Raw genomic sequence first — 22,699 nt, forward strand, 5'->3', positions numbered from 1 at the left:
GCCAACATGGGGGTGGCCCTACATTAAAAAAAACTCAAAAAGAAAACTCAACATAAAAGTACAAGATAGAAATACAATATGACAGTGTCAGGCTAATCACCAACCACCACCACTGTCAAATGACAGTGAAGGGAGTAAGTTGCACGCTGTCCATGCCTGAGGTTTTCTGGGCATTCTATTTGCTCTTGGAGGCTGAGCAGAGGAGTCATCAGGGTTCACACTAGTTTTGGATCACTCTTCAGAGAGCATTTGACAGATGGTAAGGAGATATTGTATTGGTTCCTCACTAACTGCTTTAACTGCTTGAACCCTGCACTTGAATGGGTCATGTTCAGCAGGCGCTATGCCCACAGAAAGCAGCAGCGGTAAAATTCCTGCAAAGCATTGCGGTTGAGGCATGTGTACACCCCTGGCTGCTGCCTCTGCAGTTAAAGTGGGAGCAATAAAAATGCATCTCAACTGCAGGGTTTTACCACCCCTCAACTGCTAGTGTAAATAAGCCCTAAGGGTGCGCTAGTGTGCCGATCAAGGGGATAAGGCAGGAGGTGAGGATGTGATACAATGCCAACTCACCTCCTGTCAAATGCTTTATTAAGAGTGATCTGAACGCAGATCGCTCTTCAAAGACCAAAGAACCTTGGAATGAGTTCTAATTACAGAATATAGTGAAATAGGTCTAAGGCTGCCATAATCTCTTGAGAGTAACACAAAAGAAAAGGAGTATCCCCTAAAAGTGGGACTTTAATGGCAGCACCAATAGAGAAGGCAGAAAAAGTAAAAGCCATATTTAGTTTATTACAATAGATCCATTAAAAGAAAATGGATACCGACAATTTTATGGTCATACATATAGTAGTTGCATAGAAACAAATATGCGTATTACTGCGTATGGTTAAAACAAGAAAAAGTGTTTAAATAATACCATATAAAATGTGTCAACAAAATATTCACTTCCCAAATATTGTGCAATAATGTGTCCATAATATGTGAACTGAGTTGCACAATATTTTGAAAGTGAATATTTTGTTGATACATTGTAGTTCCACAACAGCTGTTGTTTTAGATAGTTTAACATTTGGGATTTTGAGCACGGTCATACACATATTTGTTTCTTTGCACCCTCCACAGTGAGTTTAGTGACTGCAGCTGCATAATTATTTATTATATCTTTGGCACTGAGGTTTTCACATTTATATATAGTTGCATGTAATTATATTCAAGATCATTCACAAAGTAAGTTGCGCTCAAGCATCCAACACATTTATTATTATTCTTATTATACAAGATTTATATAGCACCAACAGTTAGTGCAGCGCTTTACAGTATAAAGGGAGATAATACAGCAACAATGCAGTTGCTTACAAGAGGGTTAGGAGGGCCCTGCTCCTGGGAGCTTACAATCTAATAGGTAGGGCCTGGTGGAACAAAAAGAAATAACTGTTAGTGATGAACTGATGGGAGAGAGCGAGTTTTCAGGGATTGCCTAAACGTGGACAGAGTAGGAGATAGCCGGACAGATTGGGGTAGGGTAGCATTTTGAGATCAATAGATTACTCTTCTTTAGGAATGCAGATAACTGACTATAGTACATTCTGTACAGGCCTGGACTGGGACAAAAAATAGGCCTGGGCATTTTAGATTGAGCAGCCAATTTTCGGAGAGGGGTGTGTGCAAGGGCATTCACAGGAGCAGTTGGTGATGGAATATTCACGGAGTTGGTCCTCCACACAATGTAAAGGGGCACTGTGATATAAAGAGGACTGCACTGTTAAGGGGTACTGTATTAACTACACAGTGCCGCTTTAAATTACAGTACCCCTAGAGATCTAATCACAGTGCCTCCTATATATTCAAAGAGATGGCCATATCCAGCAAAGAGACATCCCAATATAGCAAATAAACAGCCCAGTCCAGCAAAGAGACAGCCTAGTCCAGCAAAGAGACATCCCCATATAGCAAAGATACATCCCCATTTAGCAAAGAAAAATCCCAATCCACACAGAGACATCCCAATCCACAAAGAGATGGGACATCTCTTTGCTGGACAGGGATGTCTCTTTGCTGGTTGGGGATGTCCCTTCTTGGACTGGGCTGTCTCTTTGCTGGATTGGGATGTCTGTTTGCTAAACCCAACTAAGCAAAGAGATAGCCCAGTCCAAGAATCCAGAAAAGAGACATCCTCATCCAGCAAAGAGACATCCTGTCCAGCAAATAAACATCCCAACCAGCAAAGAGACAGCCCGTCCAGCAAAGAGAGAGTCCATCCAGCAAATAGACAGCCCATTCAGCAAAGAGCCAGCTCATCCAGCAAAGAGACAGCCCGTCCAGCAAAGAGACAGCTTGTTCAGCAAAGAGAAAGATCAACCAGTACAGAGACAGCCCATCTAGCAAGGAGACAGCTTGTCCAGCAAAGAGACAGCCCAGCCAGCAAAGAGACAGCCCATTCAGCAAAGAGACAGCCCATTCAGCAAAGAGACAGCCCATTCAGCAAAGAGACATCCTGTCCAGCAAAGAGACAGCCCATCTAGCCATTACAGAGCTGTCACAGTGTGCCGGCCTGTGAAGGAGAAAGGTCACCGTTGTCCCTTCAGTGCAGCTGTGTGTGCAGCACCCGGCCGAGGAGATGTCTGTGTATCCTCGGCGGTACTTCCTGCTTGTCACTGGAGCTGTCACTACTGCTCCTCCTGTCGGCCTTGCTTTGGGCATAGCTGCACAGTGGGAGTTGAGCAGTGGCCACAGTCTATGTTAGCCCTGTCCAGACTGTGGACACCCTTTACCTTCCGCTGTGTGGCCTGGTACTCAACAGGCCGCTCTTCTTAGGCCCAGCGGCCCGGTGTGCCCTATGAACAGTCCAGGCCTGATTCTGTATGTTTAGACCTTTTAATATGACCACATAGATGCATTAAAAACAAAGATATTGGAGGCTGCTGCTGACATCCCACCAGGACAAACCCAAGTCATCAAGGTCACTGAAGTTGGCACGAAGCACAAGAATGGAGAAGTCTGCAACTGATAATGCAAAGGCAAATACATGCAAAAGCTGTGCTTTGAACCTTAGAGAAGTATGTAAAAACATCTGGACCCAACTTATGAAGAAAGAAAGGAATTCTGTGATTCAGCTGGTATGGATCTGGATGACTCTCTGCAAACGAGGTAGAAAAAAGTCAATCATAGCACCCAATCTCTAAATGTTGGGAGTTATAAGGTCTTCCAAAGTAGCAAAGAACATCATACATCAAAGTGAGCAGTGTGGTATGGCCATGCAAACTTGCTCTATAGCAAACTTGTTGCTTTACCCATGCATGGCCAAAGCAGAGATTTGAAGATCTGGAGTAATTGTGTGTGTGATCATCAGCGTATGTTCAGATGGGTGTTTAAAGGGGGCACTTACATGTAGCTGCAACCCCCAACAAGTGATCATCCCCAAATGCTAGGCTTTGAGTCATGCCAGCCTTAAAGTGGTAGTAAACTCAAGATTTCTACTTTCATCCATTGAAATAGTTAACAATGTACCAGGTGTTGTCTTTACAATCTGTCTATCCTGTGCCATTCCACACAAATTGAGCGATCTTCATTCTAATGATATCACCGACACATGTGCATTAGAGCTGCGATTCACGGCTTACTCTCTGTGCCGTCAGTCCATGCTGTGCCCACGTCCTTCACTCTCAGCAGCATTGCGTTGCAATCCTGTGAGTGTACATCCCCTAAACACCCCATGTGACTTGCTACATCACAAGGGGGTGAAAAGTAAAGCAAGCCCACGTCCTTCACTCTCAACAGCATTGCATTGCAATCCCAAGACAGTACATCCCCTAAACACTCCATGTGACTTGCTACATCAAAAGGGGGTGAAAAGTAAAGCAGGCCCACGTCCTTCACTCTCAGCAGCATTGCATTGCAATCCCGCAAGAGTGCATCCCCTAAACACCCCATGTGACTTGCTACATCACAAGGGGGTGAAAAGTAAAGCAGGCCCACGTCCTTCATTCTCAGCAGCATTGATGCTATCTTAAACTCAGACCAGACCAGCATAAACTGTAGCTAGTCTCACTAATTGAGCAGTATAGGGCAATAACGAAAATGGTACGCCTAACAGAGCTAAGTTGCCTATGGACACATGAGAGGAGAGAGCTAACCCTAGGCCTCTGCAATAGAGAGCTGATATTGTGCTGAAAACTGCACTAAAGAGCAGATAACTAAGTACAGTCTCTAGGTTTGGTCTTCTGCCGAATACGTTGGGGCCCTTGAAGACATTGGCACACTTATGAAAGATGGCTAGTTCTGCACTCAGTGTGTAAGTTCTAGGAAATATTAAGCTCTTCAAAACACTTCTGTAGGAGAGCCAGACAGGAAGCTAATGTACTGAGATGTATATTCTGGCCAACAGGGCTTATGGTGCTTAGTAGCAAACAGGTGGGAGGCAGCAGAAGAAGTATAAGATATAGTTATGCACAAAGTCAGTAACAATCACTAATGAGTCAGTGACCCACTCACCAACTCCACTGTATCTGTGTTAGCAGACTCTCTTCCAATAGAGGGGGCCCCCTTTAGGATGAATCCTGTAGCAGTCCAGCGGCTGTGGAACGGCTCTCTGATATTAAAAAGCCCCACAACCGATGCAGCACACAGTCACTAACCAGTCTCCCGAGCACTCTTAGGCCCCTTTCCCATGGGGCGGAATCCATTTTTATCTGGTTTGCTCAGTGGGGGATCTGTCCACTGATCCCACACTGAGCTGAGCGAATCGGATAAATGACGGGTCCATGTCCGCTCTGCATAAGCAGACTAACAGTTAGTCCATTTACACCCAACTACACACAGACCAGAGTGAGCCGTGTCCAAGGTCTAAAAGACCCTGAATGACTCCCTTGTGCTCCACTGAATCTAATGCAGTGTAGATCTCACTGCATTAGGTTCTTTACCAGCCATACTGGGAGAGGAAACTGACATAGGGACCCTGAAGTGACGTTTTACACGTTGCTTCCAGGTCAGCAACAAGAAGATGAAGAGAGTGGACGTGTGTCTGCTCTGCTCCCTACCCTCTATCAGGCGGCATCCACTATGCTGGTACACCATGTACCAGAGAGAGTAGAGATATCAGTTTTCCACTTCTGAAACAATAGAGAAGTCTTAGCCCCATGACAAGTAATAAGGAAGGCATACGTTGAAGAAAAAGACAACACTAGCTTTTACAATGCACCTGAAATACCCTTTAAAACAGCTTGATGCTTCATCCATTACTCGCTGAACATACCCTTAGGTCAACGATAGACAGTTTGAATCTCCTGAACCGGCCATGATTCGAACCATGTATGGACAGGCTGATCAATCAACCTGGGTACAACCAGCCTGTCGGATTGTATGTGATTATCGCTAATGGCTCTTATAGCTGCTAGTAATAATCACAGTGTTTTACCAGTGGGGATGGCATCCCCTGCCCCCCCTCCTCTCCACTGGGAGAACACAATGGCTCGGTGGGAGGGATTCCTCTGTCAACACTGTCTGTCAAATTTCTTTCCTGCAACCCGTGGTTTGTTCCATCTTTGGCCTGCCTTAATAGTACAGTAAATACCCATTTGACAACGTGGGAGCTGAGAACTCTTGACCTTATCAGGAATTTAACTTCTCAGAGGAAAATGGGTTTTAGATAAAGGGTCCAGTCTCTGTAAATGAAAGACTGGGACCACAGACTTTTTTCATTTTTTTTTTTTTTACTTTTTGAGTATTTTTTTAAGTGTTTTAGTCTTCAGTCTTTTAGTTTGAAGTGTTCCATTCTACTAATGCTATCAGGATTTTCTCTGCCATTTCTTTTCTTTCACTCTTTTATATTATCCCACCTGTGCTCATTCCCTGTTGTTTATTGCTGACTGTATTCAGGGCTGTAATGGTGCATTAAATTATACAGCTAGTAACTTTTACCTGCCTTCCCTGAATATGGATAATGATAAGAAATGGAAACCACACAAGGGTGAAATGATTCATCATCGGGTATATAAATCTCAGTGTTCCGCGGACATCAAATCACTTCATGAAAGCTAAACAAAACTGCAGCTCAGAATAAAAGCATCTTTCAAAAGGTTGTTTAAATAAAACAGTTTCCCAATTGTTGTTTTTAAACAGCAGATTACAATTTAAAAAGCTTAAAACTGCAGGCTTGTGCTTGCAAATTTTTTGAAGAGAAAGTGGAAAACCTCCACACATTCTCACTGCTGTGGTAAGTGGACTCCCTGGTCAAAACCTCAATTGATTTACTATGAATAGTACTTTCTACCACTGCTCGGAGAGCTGCTTGGTTCCATTTGGTGCAACAGAGCCCATCCTTGGAGAGCACATTATATTTCAATGCATGCTGTGCTGTATAGGCACTACCTGGCCTTGAAAACCCCGGGAAAGCTAATCAGACAATTCATAGAGTGGGTTTCCATACAGAGAGACCTTACCAGCTAACAATGGAGGCACGGGGAATGGTTTTCTACTTTTTCTCTGACAGAAGAAAACATATTCATATTCTTAAAGGAACTGAACACCTAAAGCAGAACTACACTGGCACTGCATCTAAGGACCACAAACTAGAAATGCTATTTCATTCAGTTTTAATATTCAGGGCAAACTCACCCATCCATCCATGTCTCCATGCTTTATTGTGCTGAGAAATCACTTTGAAAACTCCCCCTCGCATTTCTGGATGTGGCCATCATGAGTAAGGGCAGATGATTCATGTAGCATTTACCACCTTGAATCTTTCTGCCCTTAGCTTAGGAATGCAGGCAGGAGGGTGTGCTTGGCTGGGAAAACCCTCCTCCCTTTCTGAAGACTCCTGGGATGTATGACAACATTTGCCTAGGCCGGGAAAAAAGGAAGTGACTGAAGAAATGTACAACAAAAAGTGTAAAAGTAAATATGATATACTTTCCTATCTATTTTCTAGTGTTAGTAGCATGAGGATTAAAAATAGTCAGTGTTGATTGAGAGAGCGAAGTTCCACATTAAAGACTTAAAAGAGAGCCTCAGGTAAGGAATTTTTGTAGTAGCAAAGTTGAAGAGCCTCCAGCATGTTCTCCAGCTTTCATCTCACTTGCAATGCTGGTATCGTAGTCTAGCCATCATAGTTAATATATTAATAGTAATAGACTTTTTGTTTCTCAGTCTATGTTGTACTAGAAAACTTTCTATTTTTTCTCCCTTAGCTCCTTTAGGCTCACACACTTCAAAGTTGGGGTGCCTCACTCAGGACTGGCATCTTATAGCTCCATTTTCCTAGATATAATTCCCCCAGCATTGTATTCATATCAGTCCTCTCTAGGTTTCTAAAATACAGAACTGAATTTTCTTGTTGTGATTGCTCAGCCAGTAGCACTTTGTTTTGTAGTTATAAAGCCTTCAGTTCAATACCTCAAGAAACATATTTTAGTCAATTCTCTGGGATACAAATCTGAATTTGCTTCCTATGAAGAAATAGAGTTATGGTTGCGTTAATCCTTTTGTGGGTTGCTAAAATACAAGTCTGAATTTTTTAAGATTTTCAGAGACGTACTGTAGTGCCTTACTTGACAGAATTTCTGCTTTTTACTGTCACAGTATGGGTTTATCCCCTTTGGGTCACTGAAGTGCATATATGATTGTAATATTGTTGTAGAACAGTACTTCCCAACCTGGTGTACACATAAGGAGGTTTAGGGGTTGTAATGATGTACATACTGTATACATTATATATATATATATATATATATATATTTATATGGGGGCCAGGCCACTCACCCTTTCTCATGTGCGTGCGCTCATCAATGCCCGGGACAAGGCTGGAACCACGTTCATGTGAAAATCAACGGTTCCCCAGCTTAGAGATGAGCCGTACATTGCGTGTAGTGATGTGACATGCAAAGTTTCTCTGTAAACCTTCAATCCTGTGCCACTGGACACCTTTCTGTAACATGCCACGTTTAAAAGGGACACCACTGAGCCTACGCCCTCTTCACCTGTCCAGCATACCTCTGCCACCTTCCTCCCAATCACTGACTGCATTCCCACCGAGCACTACCTCATGCTTGCACTCACTTAAAGTGGTAGTAAACCCTCCTGGACAACTAAGTACCATGTGAAGCAGTATAACATGACTAGTTGGTGACTTTAAAGTTTTTTCAAGGTGTGCTGTTTAGCAGCTATTATCCTCTTCTTCTTTTTTGAATTGCATCACTGGCACATGTGCATTGATATCCAGATTGACGGCACACTGAGTTGGGAGGTTCTCTGCGCTTTACTTTCATTTGACCTCTGCATTATGGGCATTACTTACTTCTGACCCTTGCACTCTGTCTGTTACTTACTTCTGTCCCCCTGCATTTGGTGCATTACACACTGCTGACCCAGAGCAAAGTAGACTCAGGTTTTATGTAATTTTACCTCTTTATCCTTCTCCCAATGTTTGTGAAATTTGGTCACACCAACCATTTAGCATAGTATAGAATTGACTGATTAGGGTTGAAAGGGGGATGGGGGGGGGGAGGGTTTGCGGAAGGGAATGGGCTGCCAAGAGGTACGCAAGTGAAAAAAAGGTCAGGGACCACTGTTATAGAATCTAAGCTATTCTGACACAGAGGCTGATGTTTAAAGCAACAAACAGTATATATTGTGTGGAGGGAATATGTCTCACATGTCACTGAAAACATTTATTCAGCCTGACATGTGTGCAGTTGTTTACCTGCAGTTTTACTGCTTAGTGATGCAAAAAATGATCTTCCAATACTTTAGGTATCATTGACTCAAATACAAAGATCTGATGTTGGAAATCATGGGCCTGTGCCACTTACCTGTCAAAATTCCTGCTAAATCTAAAAGATAAAACAGTTTTTAACTAATAAATAAAGTTCTGTGTGTGGATGAGGTCCTGGGGCTCCTTCTTATGGGCGATGTAGCCTGTATAGTGTAAATCAGATTTATTTTATGTGGCTGGAGCTGTGTGCAGGCAGCCGCTGTTACGGGATGGGGATACAGCAGCTGCAATAACACAGGAGGCATGTGGGTGCAGGTGAATGACTCCAAACACAGACAGTGTGAATTCGGGGCCACTCGCCTGCACTTGCACACCTGTCAAATTAGGATTTGTGGCTATGTTCATACAGTCATTCTGCCCTCATAAAGCAGACGGCTCAAATCGCACAAAAAACAATCACACTCTATGTGCCACAGAAGCTGTGCAAATTGAACCTTAATTTTTTTTTTTTATAGACATAGAAAGGAATTGAGGACATACATTCCTCAAATCCTTTCTCTGCAGGCACAGCTGCACTGGGGAGTGAATTAACAGGAAGCGCTCTGTATTAGGCCTTCCTGTTCATTCACAAACTGAAGTATAGTAAAAACAGTTCACTCTGCTTTAGTTATGAATGAACACAGTGAGCGAGTGGTACCAGTCACACAATGTGTTCATTCAAAATAGCAAGGTGCTCTGCTTTTCGACGCGGTGGGGAAAAGGGGCCCACAAGAGGGCTTGGGCAACAGGGGAAAGGAATCCAGGACGGGAGATGCTTATTGGTGCAGCAGTGGGCAATTACTGGAACCAATTCCTCTGTGTGGCTTTCCCTGCAGAAGTTGAAAGCCAGCAGGAGGGAGAGAAGAAAACGTCTTTCAGCTGCTGCAGGAGAGCCACAGGGGATTGGAAAAGCCCCCCCCCCACACACACACACGCTGTCAGGAATGGACTCGCCAATGGTGGTGGGACTCACCTGCCTTGTGGGCTGCAGTACCAAGGCTGGCCAGCGGGTGCTCTCAGCAGCCAGGATCTCAGTCCTGCAATCAGGCCATCATCTGAGGCTGATTGCAGGAGGTGTATTTAAGAAGGACCAGGCCTGTGATCAGTGCCTTGGTGTTGTTTCCCATGAGCCCCTGTACCTTGTATCCTGTGTTCCTGTTCCTCTGCCTATCTGAGTTCCTCTGCCTGATCCTGACCTCTGCTGACTTCTCCTGCTCTGACTCCTGGCTCGTCCCTGACTATTCTTCTGCCTACTCCTATGCTGTTTGACCTCCTGTTGCTGTACCTTGGCTCGTGACCCGTTTACTCTTTGCCTGCTGCTCTGTACTGATCTGCCTCCACCGTTACTGACTATGCTACACTCCATACTGTCATCCATCCATCCAGTAGTGGATCCAGTCACTACTGTCCGAACCTGCCAGCCCCTTCACATCAGGTTTTCCCCCAGTACATACCCTCGGCGGACCCCTCTACCACAGTTGGGTGCACTCAGGGGCCGCGACCTGGTCTCAGTCCTGCGTCAAGTCCATCCCCACCATCAGGGGCTCTGGTGAAAAGGCAGACTATGTGGGCCCAGAAGAAAAGGTATACTAAAGTTCCATAAATCCTTGAAGGAGATCTTGGGTGATGAAGATAAATACATAAGGTGACAACCTTATCAATAATCAGGTACTAGCAGCATAAAAACAGATCCAGAAAGGTTTGATTAATGTTGCTAACATTTCAAAATGGCTATAAATACTTAAAGGAGCGCAGAAAATCGCTACCTACTGGTTGTTAGGGTTTCTCCTGTTTATGAGTAAGCAAGTATTACAGAAACTGAGGTATATATAATCTGTTAGGGTATATGGGATGAAGTAAGTGAAATATTGGACATGAAAGGGAGTGATATACATTACTTGAGAACTTAGAATTGGCAAGCAGTTATTTGATTAAGGAATGAGAGAGGGCTTTTGATATAGTTTGAATTCTAAGATGGTAGAAGAGGTTGAGAAATATGTGAATTTCTCAGAATGTGGTAGACCTTGCAGTCACTTTCAGTACAAGCCAAGGATAGAGGAAATGGAAAAACACAAAAGTGAATATAACAAAAGCAGAAAAGCTTGTATTCTATTTTGATACACGGGAGTGACACATGGTTTATTAGGGTATAAAAGAATGTTACAAAAGCAGAAAATTACAGTCCACGGAGAATCTCATAATAGATCCATTAGGGTATAATGCTGCAATACAGAAGAACCATCTTTTTGAACATGAACACAATTCTGTTTCACTCTTTTGAGGTCACTTAAAAGTATAGCACTTTAACAGCATTATTTCCTATCAGTAATTAAGCCAAGCATTATTGACAGGGGAAAAGATATATGTGCAAACTGTACAGAGGATACATTAATGGTCCACTATCTTGAAAATTGTGTATTCATATAACTGTATGCAATTAATACATTTAAAGACTGCATTTTCAATGTGTTATTCTTTAATTGCCTATTTTTTATTTATATTTTCTTGACATCCAAATGCAATGCTAGCATTTAAGCAAAATTGACAAGTTTAAAAATAAAACAGGGAAGCTTCATGATGTGTGGTTGGAATTCTGTAGTTAGAAAAAAAAAAAGGTGCAAACTTCTGCATTTGTGTAAGCTTCCCCATCATAGTTATAATAGTTTGTCCCAACCCCTGTCAGTTTTGGAGAGGCAAGACAGCTTGGTCTGCATTTTAGGAGTAAATAAAACAGCATATATAACATGTAAAAAAAAAAACAAAAAAACTGGGATTCAAATATTACTATCTTTACTTATCAGAATACAAGGTTTTTCATAAAAGTGGTCCAAAGAGAACTGGACTGATCTACATATTCCCCAGTTGGAGGCTAGAGAGTACAGGTATTGGAGTTGCACTTTCTATTGTCTTAAAAGTTGGCAGATTACTGAGTTGGATTGAACTATTATGAGGTCTAATGGGCCCCATCACCACTTCATAGTATAGGAGGAGCCTTTTTGATAACAAATAGCTTCTATTATGAAAGAGCACAACCAAGTGACATAATAAAAGTGTCTTCCTCCCCTGGTTCCTGGACTACATTTCAACTGGTAATGCAGGAAAATGTTTTGCATAGTTATTCTTTTAGGTAACATGAAACAGTGTAATATGAAGTGATTGCAATAAATCATAAATGGGTCTCCAAAGAATTATTGGTGATTTTCCCTGCACCACTCATACTCATAATTAGGAGATACGTCTCCAAGGTTAATTAGTTCCCTAATTATTCTTTAATTAAATCTCAATTTGAGATGTATTATAATCAATTCATATTGAATTTTTTCTGATTATATAACAGAGTATTTGTGAAAAAATATATGTTTCTGCGCTGACTAACTAATGAAAATAATTCTAACTAAGCTGACACTGGTACAGTAATAAAACATATCACACAAATTTGAAACTGCAGAGCTACAATAAAATTTCTTATAATATAATAACATAAAACATAAGCACCAACCAAAAGATTGTTTAAACCATGCTATCGAAATAGTGCAAAACAATAAATGAAACAAACCATAAATTGAACAAGATTATTCAGTCCATGGCTTTTCTTCCCTGTAACTGCCGATCAGTAAAAAAGTTCTCAGCAATCTTTTGTGATCCTCCATTATAAAAATGTGCTTCCTTGAACCAAAAAGTGTCCCAACAGCTGGAGAAAGCCCTCACCTTAGTTATATATATATATATATTATTTTATTGAAAGGATTTTGCGTCTTATTAGGCAATGCAGCTCTGATCCTCCTCAGCTCCCTTTGACTGTAATACAGGCAACAAACCATTCAGCAAGGAACAGCTCAAACAAAGGAAGACAAATCACCTTCACAAAGTGTAAATCTTTTATTCAACAAACGCAAACACATGAATCAATCCACTGAGCTACTGTGTGTATCATGTGATGAGCCTGTTGTATGAGGGGACAGGTTTTTTTGAAGCAAGGAAGGAGAGTGCTATTCACTATCTGTTAAAGCTGAACTTGGGGCAGGATAATTTTGAATTAAGATGATTGTAAAGTATCACAGTTTATTTAAAAAAAAAATAATAAACATGTTATACTTACCTGCTCTGTGGTTTTGCACAGTGCAGGTCCAATCATCCTCTTTTCAGGTCCACTGCCAGTCCTCCTGGCTCTTAGTTCCCATAGAGTGCCCCCAGGGCAAGCCACTTGGGGGCACTCGTGCATGCTCATTCCCGAGCCAGTTCTGTGTGTCCATTGACGTAGTTCCATTGTGTCCAATTGATGTGGCTTGCCCCTGCCCATTGCATATAATGCATTAAGGTAAACACTGTCTGCCTTTTTAAAAATCCACTTTCTGTGTCCCAAATGCCTTTGCAAGCCCAGATACCCTGGGTACTAGAAGCCCTGCCAGTATGAATTTAAGTTAAGATGGGACGTGGATCTTTTTTTTAGATAAATTTGTGAAGTATATCATGTCTTCTTATTTATTACTCCCCATCCTTTTATTTTTGTTAGAGGTACCGGCATTTTTTAAGGGCTTTTGATTTGGATCTTTGGTATATGTTATAAAGAATAGTAATTAAGATTAGCAGTACTTTTCTGTCATCTACAGTATATATAATTGTGTTAATTATTTAGACCCAACCTTTTGTTTGGGTGAAGTATGTGTGTGTGTGTATATATATATATATATTTATATATATATATGTTCTTTTATAAAGCACTATGCTGTGATGAAGGCTGTTTGCCGAAACGCGTCAGTATGCTTTTTATGCCATTCCTGTATTACCAATAAAGCTTTCATAAGGATGTCAGAGTTTGCTGTCTCTTCCTGTTTTTGTATATAAGCCCAGATATCACCATATAAAGTAGAAGTGACATCATCACTGTTCTATGCATAACCTGTGCAGAAATCGGAGCTGTAGGAGGGACCCAACTGGCTCCGCCCACTACAGGCTGCCTGCAAAGAGGGAGATCAGCAGTGACCGATCTTTATTATTTGAACTCCTGCACAGAGGTAACGTTTCACACTGGATTACTGCACAGATCTGGAACGAAATAAACAAAGCACACCAAGTCTCAAGTAAGAATACACATGCCTCTTGTATTTAGACAATATTTGTTTATTCCAGACTTCAGCTTGTAAGTGTATTTCCACTTTTGCAGTCAAATTTGAGAAAACCTCACTATATGTTTGTTATGTGTTCCTATTTAGGCAGATTAGCAAAAAAAATATTTTTTAAATATTTCTTTTAGATGTTTTTAAGGAGAAGGCTTCGTGGCTGATTGTAAGTGATTCTGGACATTTTACCAGATTGGAAACTCACTGTGCTACCCATCATTAACATACAATGCAGGAGGTCAGCTTTTACATTTTTACCCCTTGTTAGCAAATCTAGTTTACAACTGATAATGAAGAGCTGCCAGCACAGTACAGCCAGGGCTAATTATGTTAAACATTTGTAAATGCTACAAAGCAGAGAGAGCCTGTTAGGATTTTTAAGCAAGTAAGCAAGTAAAAAGGTAAGCATAAATTTATGCTATATTAATGGGAACATGTAACAAATATAAAGTAGGCCTTATACAATTCTGTCTGAAAAAGTGGAAAACACTTTAATCCTCATAATGCTAGTGTTCATAAGCACTCACACTATATAAATGGATTGATTTATGAGTTGTCTTTTGTTAATCTGCCTGCACACCGAAATAATAAAAAAGTTCCCTTCCTGCTGCAGCCTCCTGGGCCCCCCTGATGAACTGATGGGGCCCAGGGAAATGTAATACAGTTGCAATGGACCATCTGGGAGCCCAGGGAAACATATAAACTTCCTGCATACCTAATAAAACTTAAAGCAGCCAGTCCTCCCAATTAAATTGATGAGGCCCTGGCCCCACATGACAGGACCAGTGATACCCCCTTATCAGCGGCCCTGCCTGTCAAATTGTACAAGAGATAATATACCACCTTGCTTGTTGATTGGGGTCTGCTGAAACAGGACTTGATAAGTATTGTTATTCTTTTCAACCCTTTTTGTTTTGCTGTTGCTTTGTTGTCTCTGTGTTCTCTTTGTATTACCTTTTTCTGTAAATATTTTCTTTGCACCATTTTTACATTTTCATTATTAAACAATATTTTGAAAAGTGTTAAATTGTCTCTAATGCTCTAACATAGAGCCCAAAGAATCCCTGTCTCGTGAAGAATGCTACTACCTGGTAAATCTCTGAATATACTTGTCTGTGGTGACAGCGTGTGTTACAGATGTTTATTGTAAATCTAAGGTTAGTAACCTGTAGATTGTGGCCAGGTGACTAGTAGATCACGGTCTGGGCTTGCAAACCTGCCTCCCCAGAGCATCAAATAGAATGCAATGCTGGGAATACTTGTAAGAGCCGCATAAGCCAATGCTGGCTTAGTACTGGTTCCTGTCCCATGCGGTGTGAGACCAACTGGGTTTTACCCCCCACTGTTGGAACGAGCCCTAAGGATGCCGCTGCCAAATGCAACTAAGGTCTCATTCACAAGCGCAGCAGGCACTGCTGCTCCTCTGAAAAGGGATCCGAGTGTGTTTGACAAGTGGTGAGAAGGCGATATGTTGCCTCCTCACCACCTGATTAGAACTCATGATTGCCATGCAATGCACGCGATTGCGACACGGTAGTACAACAATTACAGGTTTAAATCAGGTGTGAGGTGGCGACACTGTGCCTGCCGATCTTTGACTTCTCCCATGTTGTTCAGGTATTTCACACAAATAGAACTTTCTGTTGCTGGTATTTAATAGCCGCTGAGTGTTTTATGTTTTGCGCCATAAACAAAAAAAGAGCAAAAAAGTTGAAAAAAAAAAATTTTTTGTTTTTATTATAAAATTTTGCAAACAGGTAATTTTTATCCTTCACGGATGTGCATTGATGAGGCTGCACTGATAGGCAGCACTGATGGGCACTGATGAGGTGGCATGGATAGGCAGCACTGATGAGGTGGCACTGATGAAGCGGCACTGGTGGGCATTGATGAGGATGCACTGATGATGCTGCACTGATATGCGGCACTGATGGGCACTGATAGGTGGCACTGATGGGTGACAGTGACTGGCAGCACTGACTGATGGCACTGACTGGAGGCACTGCTGGGTGCTGATAGGCAGCACTGATGGGCGGCACTGATGGGTGGCACTGATAGGGGCATTTATGGGTGGCACTGCTGGCACTGATGGGAGGCACTGCTGGGGGCACTGCTGGGCACTGGTGGGTGGCACTGCTGGGCACTGATGGGAGGCACTTCTGGGCATTGGTGGGTGGCACTGCTGGGCGGCACTGCAGGTTACTGATCATCAGTGCCCCGATGATCAGTGCCGATCTCCCCTGTGACAGCTGACGGTTATCGGCAGTATTTTCCTCACGCTGTGACATGCTGTGTTTCAGCCTCCACATGGCTGCTACAGGACCACCCACAGAGACTGCTCTCCTTCTCTCCCTGGTCACAGGGAAAAGCTGCAGCTGGAGCTACTGGAGAGGCTCTGCCCACTGCCTGGAGAGAAGAAAAGGGAAGCTGTGATTAGTTATAGGCCTAGCCTGAGCAGGAACGTCCCCCCTCTCTGCTGTGGGAGCTGCAGAGACTGGTGGGAAATGTGGTCTCCAAAGGAGGAAGTGCTGTTCAGAGGAGTCTGTGTGGAGCTACAAGTCTCAAGAGCTAGGCAGCTGCAGGAGGAGGAAAAGGACAGGAAACTTGGGCTCTAGAACAGTTTTCCCCATGGAGAACTACGGCAAGTTGCTATTGTGCTGCTGAGGGCCAGTGCTTCCTGTGTCACTAGATAGGGACTGAGTGGTTGTACCTGTCAGAGACCACTGAGCTGGAGGTACAAAGCATGTGCAAGGGACCGTGCCCTGGAATGGAGGAGCCCAGTGAGTTGTGCGAGAGGACATCTCCTCTGAGAACGTCTGTAGATATGCCCGGGATCACTGCAACCGTGTTCAAAGCTGCTGCCGTTGCCCTCGGACACCTCAGGAGGAAGCCTGATCTTGAGTCCAGTGTTACAGATGCCCACCAGATTCTGAGTGCATTAATTTTAGTAAATCTACCCCACAGTGCCCCACATTAACTTTGGCAAGAATGCATCCATTTAGCATAGAAAACGTTGTGGAAGGCTTACAGAAGAGTAGCAGAAAGGTGTCCTGGCAGCCCCAGTATAGGTGCCCAATGAACAAAACTCCTTTATTATACAAATATTAAAGGGGTTTTCTGGTTTCTCTATAAAAAGCAACAGTTAAAATATAATAGGCTCAAAGCTTTCACATAAGGTTAGGAAAGCTTTAACTTAATTTTCAAATTGAATCTGACCCAACTGAATATAAAAATCACTTTATTAATAAGTATACTTATCTTGGTGCATTCACTTTGTGAATAGAGCCTAATGCCTAATGTTGCCAAGACAATCGAAGCCAGGAGATGACTGAGAGGCAAAGCTAGCCATGCTGAGTTCAGACTGCAGACAGCAATAAAAAGTTGACCTGGACAAGGTATATTAGCTTTCATCTTGTTGAAACCACTGTTATCCTGACACTATTGTGCAGCCTGGTATAAGATAGAATTACCCTGCCATTTTTATAAAATCACATACATTGTAAATGATAGAAAATAAAGAAAGATTACCACCTAATATGAACAAATTCCTAATATACTATGTATTATTATTATATTATGATTATTATACAGGATTTATATAGCGCCAATAGTTTGCTCAGCGCTTTACAAAATAAAGGGAGACAATACAGAAACAATACAGTTCAATACAAGAGGGTTAGGAGGGCCCTGCTCCTTGGAGCTTACAATCTAGGAGGGAGGGGCTAGTAGTACAAAAAGGTAGTAACTGTGGGGGATGGACTGGTAGGAGGAGTAGAAGATTCCATTATTAGCTGAGGGCAGGATAGGCTTCCCTGAAGAGATAGGTTTTCAGAGATCGTCTAAAAGTGAGCAGAGTAGGCGATAGTCTGATAGATTGGGGTAGAGAGTTCCAGAGGATGGGGGAATCTCTGGAGAAGTCCTGGAGACGAGCATGGGAGGAGGAAACAAAGGAGCTAGAGAGCAGGAGGTCTTGCAAGGAGCGGAGAGTACAGTTTGGGTAATATTTAGAGACAAGATCTATGATGTAATCGGGGGCAGAGTTATAAATGGCTTTATATGTTATTGTTAATGTTTTGAATTTTATCCGTTGGGCAATGGGAAGTCAGTGAAGGGATTGGCAGAGAGGGGTGACAGATACAGAACGGTTGGTAAGGTGGATGAGTCTGGCAGCAGCATTCATGATAGACTGAAGAGGGGATAGCCTGCGATTAGGTAGGCCAATGAGGAGGGAGTTACAATACTCAAGATGAGAGATAACAAGGAAGTGAATAAGTTGCTTAGTGGTTTCCGAGGTTAGGAACGGGCATATCTTGGAGATGTTGTGGAGGTAAAGTCTACAAGATTAGGACAGTGATTGGATTTGGTGCTGAAAGGACAGATGAGAGTCTAGGATTACACCTAGTACCCTGGCATGAGGGGAGGGAATGATGATTGTGTTATTGATCTTGATGGAGAAGTCAGGGGAGGGGGCACGGGCTGGGGGGAATACTAAGAGCTCAGTTTTGGAAAGATTGAGTTTGAGGAAGTAGAGTGACATCCAAGCCGATATGTCGCTTAGTAGGTTAGTAATGTGAGGGGAGACGTAGTAATGTAGTAATTAAAATTATGAAATAGCATTGTTGAAAGATTACTGTCAGATCAGTGACACTAACATTTTGATGACATTGCTTACCTGTACTTCATCCCACTGAAGAGTTGTCACCTTTTGTCCCACACGTGGTCTCCATGTTGGAAGTGCCATTACAGCTGGGGATTGAGGAGCTTCTATTGTGGGCTCTAAAGTTGTTTGCTGAAATTCTGGCATTTCGGTGATAGTTGTTTCTGTGGTGTCCAGAAGTACAGAGCCACAGTTCACCCCTGTAAACCCATCTTTGCAGATACACAAGTAACCATCCCCGTGGACACTGCAGTTTCCATGGATACAAGGATTCTCTTCACATGGGTCCCCGACAAACTAGAGGATAAAGCACATCAAGCACATGTTATCAATAAAATAATATTAGCTCCTAATATACTCAGCAATTGATTTTCCTCTTGAAACACCTGTTTGAACAGTATTTAATTTGCACTAATATCTGCATTATCAAAAAATTTTTTCATCCTAAAAATATTCTCTGAAGATACCCATAAAAAGACAAATGTAGGCTCCATGCACACTGGGCATTTTATTAACGCTGGCAATGTTAGCTGTGTAAAGTCACATTGAAAACATGAGTTTTTTAGCATTTTTGTATTAGCTTTTACCAACGTTTTGCCGTCTTTTTTTGCGTTTGTGTTTTTTAGAGGTTTTTTTTTAAAAAAAAACTCATTTTTTTAAGTAAAAAAAAGTCAAAAAACACTGGTTTTCCGCGTTTTACCGTGTTTTTACAGCTAAAAGACTTTAGAAACCCACTAGTCCTGGGTTTTTTTTCTATCCAAAAAACTTCCCTGCCAAAAAATGCTGATTACAGTCTATATGTGCATGGACACATGGGATAACATGCTGGGGAGTTTACTGGCTGTAGAAAACAACGTCAAAAGCCAAAAACAGGCGCTGTACAAACGTCCAGTGTGCATGAGGACGTAAAACTAACATGCTTGTAAGTGATCAATATGGAATTGATCATTCAAAATCGATTTAGGTATTGTATAGCCAGGATGGTAGATGCAACTGTACATCTAGCATGTCTGATCTAGGGGTGCAATAAAAGTCTAGGGGGGGTGGTTGTCAACACATTTTATCTCCTCCAGCTAGCTCCCCCTGGTTTTCTATCTCTCCAGCTCTCCTCAATGACGCTGGGTGTGTATGAGTCACTGATATTCTGCCACAGAGTTTGACAGGGAAGTAGGGAACCCATATTCCCTGTTTACTTGGAGTGTTTTTATTCCATAAGTCACCACCCAGAAGTAACATTTAACATTACTTCTGAGATGGGCAGAGTCAGTGCAGGAGTGAACAGGGGACTCCTACATCTCTACATGGCTGCAGCAAAAAGCACATGTCTAAGGTATGCAAAACCATGAAGCACCCCAATACTCGATTTACGGAGCTGAAAGACACTAACATCTGCACCGGATGGTGATGTAGCCCTCTTCTTAGTGCCACATGGGGGAGTCCCCCTTCCACATGAGGTTACCCCTTCACATCATAGTCCCCCTATTATATGAGAAACAGCCCCCTTCAAATTAGAATCCCCCATTACATCAGAGTAAGCCCCATTCATATCACAGTCCCTCCATCACATCAGAGTCCCCCATCGCACCGGAGTCCCTCCATTATATCAGTCAGTCCAGTTACATCATAATCCCCCTTAACATCAGTGTGTCCACTTAACAACCCTCACAAATAGGGTCCTACACTGAAACCTTAAGCACATTACAGCCTTATGGCAGGTCTGGACAGAAGCAGGGTTTCCATTCTTTTCTGACATCACCTGTTTCCATGATGTGGGCAGGCCAGCAGTCAGCAACATAGCAATAAATGATGCTGTGTATCCTGGTCACCCCTCCACCACGAAAACAAATTATGTGGATAAAGGTGTAGGTATGCCAATTTGGCATCACCAAGGCTACAAAGTGCCCCCTCATACCCTGATTCTATCACTGGTCTAGTCCCTTAAATCTAACTCTGCTGCACAATTATTAATTATTCATGTCACTTACATATTAACAGTTTTGTTGCCTTCCCCCTTGTTTCCAAAGATCATTTATGGCCCTGCACATCTAAATCCTTCACGTCTGACCATACATAATTATATGCAATTACAGTGGAACTTTAGTCGAGACTATTTTCTTGCTGTGGATATTGGGGGTGGGGTGGAATGTTAGAATCCCTCAAAAGTCTAAAGTTGTCACTAAAACAAGATATAAAGAGGAATCTTTGAACATGGCCAAATATTTGGGGTAATAACCATCAAAGTGTGGGAAGATTTTGTACCTGGGGTGTCAGGAGCGTGCAACGCTCCTGTTCCATGAGAGATGCTGGTCTCATTCCAGCATCCTGGTTTTGGCTGAGCTCCATTCATCCTGTCTGCCTGTCCACTTGCAGGGTGATTTATGTAGATACATATGTCAGTGACACTCTGGCGGAAGCGGGGACTAGAGTGAGGACAGAAGAGGAGCCGAGTCTGACAAGTGACAAGAGTGTGAGTGTCATCATTCGCAGTGCCCATTTGGAGGAAAGATGGTGATACCTGGTAGCGGTTTCTGGTGACCTTTTCTGTGGAGCTGGGATGGTGATTCGTATGGTAAACCTGACCCGAGACCTGATGACCTATCTATAGCCTGATGACGCAGGATTTATTATTGTGCATTTTAAACGCACATCTGGTGAGTGCGTTTTTCATCCATTCGTTTGGCTTGCACCTGTTGTCACTCCCGGATCAGGACGTCCACACACTTGGAATTGTGATCTTTGTATGATCCACACAATTATATTGAACTAATTATATCACGATTAATCACCTTAAGGTGATACCACTTATCCACATTTGTTTGAAATGGCATGTCATTATGTATATTAAAATGTATTACCATTTAGCGCTGCACCAACTTATTTGAATACATATATACTACTGGAGGTTTTTCTTGGTTGCCTTTCGGTGTATCAGCTGCTTATTTACTTAATTCATTGTGTTTATATACATATATGTGTGTGTATGTGTGTATGTATGTGTATATATATATATATATATATATATATATATATATATATATATATAGTATATATACTTTCTTTTCGTTTTTCGGTAGCGCTCACTGAAATCTTTTTATCGCATTTATGTAGATACAGCCTCTAGGTGGAGACCAAACCTTTTGTAGGCCAGCCAAGCCCTCACTCTCATGCACGTGATAGTGTTTGTAATTCGTGTTTTCAGCTCCGTTTCCCTGTCTTGTTTCTGTGCCTTGACCTTCATCTCAGCCCTGCACTGACAGCTTGTTTGGATTCCATTGTTGAAGACCTCAGATTGGATTTTGACTATGTTCAGAACTCAGCCTGCCTTTTGACCATGGATTGGAACCTGACTACTCTTTTGACGCTGCCTGACATGATCACAGACTGTCAGTGGACCACTCTGCCCGACTGCCAACTGCAGGTTCTTGTTTGTTGTCCTTATTTTGTGCCTGCTCTGGTGTGGTAGCCAGGCGCTATAGCATTGTGTATAAGAACTGGGGGAAACCTGTAGGCCTGCTTGACTTATGGTAAAAAGGGCTGCTATAGGCAAAGAACACAGAAGCCAGCTAGAGTGCTTGACCACCAACGCTAGGTGTTAGGTGTGACATGGGGGACAGATATAGCAATTAAATACCTGACTCAGGTTCTAATCCTTTTTTCACTTTAGCCAAAACTTTAAAAATAGAGTTTGTCTGGAGTTTCATATGGCACATAAACAACTTGCAGCATTCCACTTACTAAGGACTCTACCAGCAATAACAGTAAATCAGTTACAGAAAAGTGATGTCTAGTGGGAAATCCTTCAAGCTGCCAGTAGTAAAACTAAACCCTGACTAGGAAAGCCCACCGACACTAAGACAGGGGATTTGAACACATGCATGTGGTGTTCTGCATGGCTATGAGTATGGACATATGCATGTTTAAGCACATTTCATTGTTCCTGCTTTCAAATAGTTTCTGGTGATCTTATCTTTCCAATAATCCCCTGCCAAATCAGTTTTGCTTATAAATAGGTAAAAAAAAAAATCTATCTGTCTCTAAGGCTTCAATCATGCTGGTATATGTGAACATTCTGCTTGGAATGCAGAAATAACAGAAGATCTTGTGCAAAATATTTGCCTGAAGTAATCTTGTTTAGGTGCATTCAATTCTTCTGAGGACATTAGGAGTGTA

General features: G+C 42.3%; 1 protein-coding gene across 1 annotated transcript in view; it reads right to left on the reverse strand.

Annotated features, from left to right (window-relative positions):
- The window catches only part of DNER (delta/notch like EGF repeat containing), a 258,886-nt gene that overhangs the window by 97,305 nt on the left and 138,882 nt on the right, over positions 1 to 22,699 (reverse strand). The window contains exon 2 of the mRNA XM_089683496.1: positions 18,545 to 18,826. Within this exon, the coding sequence (XP_089539622.1) occupies positions 18,545 to 18,826 (282 nt within the window). The remainder of the gene's footprint in view (positions 1 to 18,544; positions 18,827 to 22,699) is intronic.

This window comes from Staurois parvus, unplaced genomic scaffold (genome assembly GCF_062004578.1).
Source record: "Staurois parvus isolate SC_StPar_1 unplaced genomic scaffold, SC_StPar_1.0 ptg000312l, whole genome shotgun sequence".
Taxonomy (NCBI): domain Eukaryota; kingdom Metazoa; phylum Chordata; class Amphibia; order Anura; family Ranidae; genus Staurois; species Staurois parvus.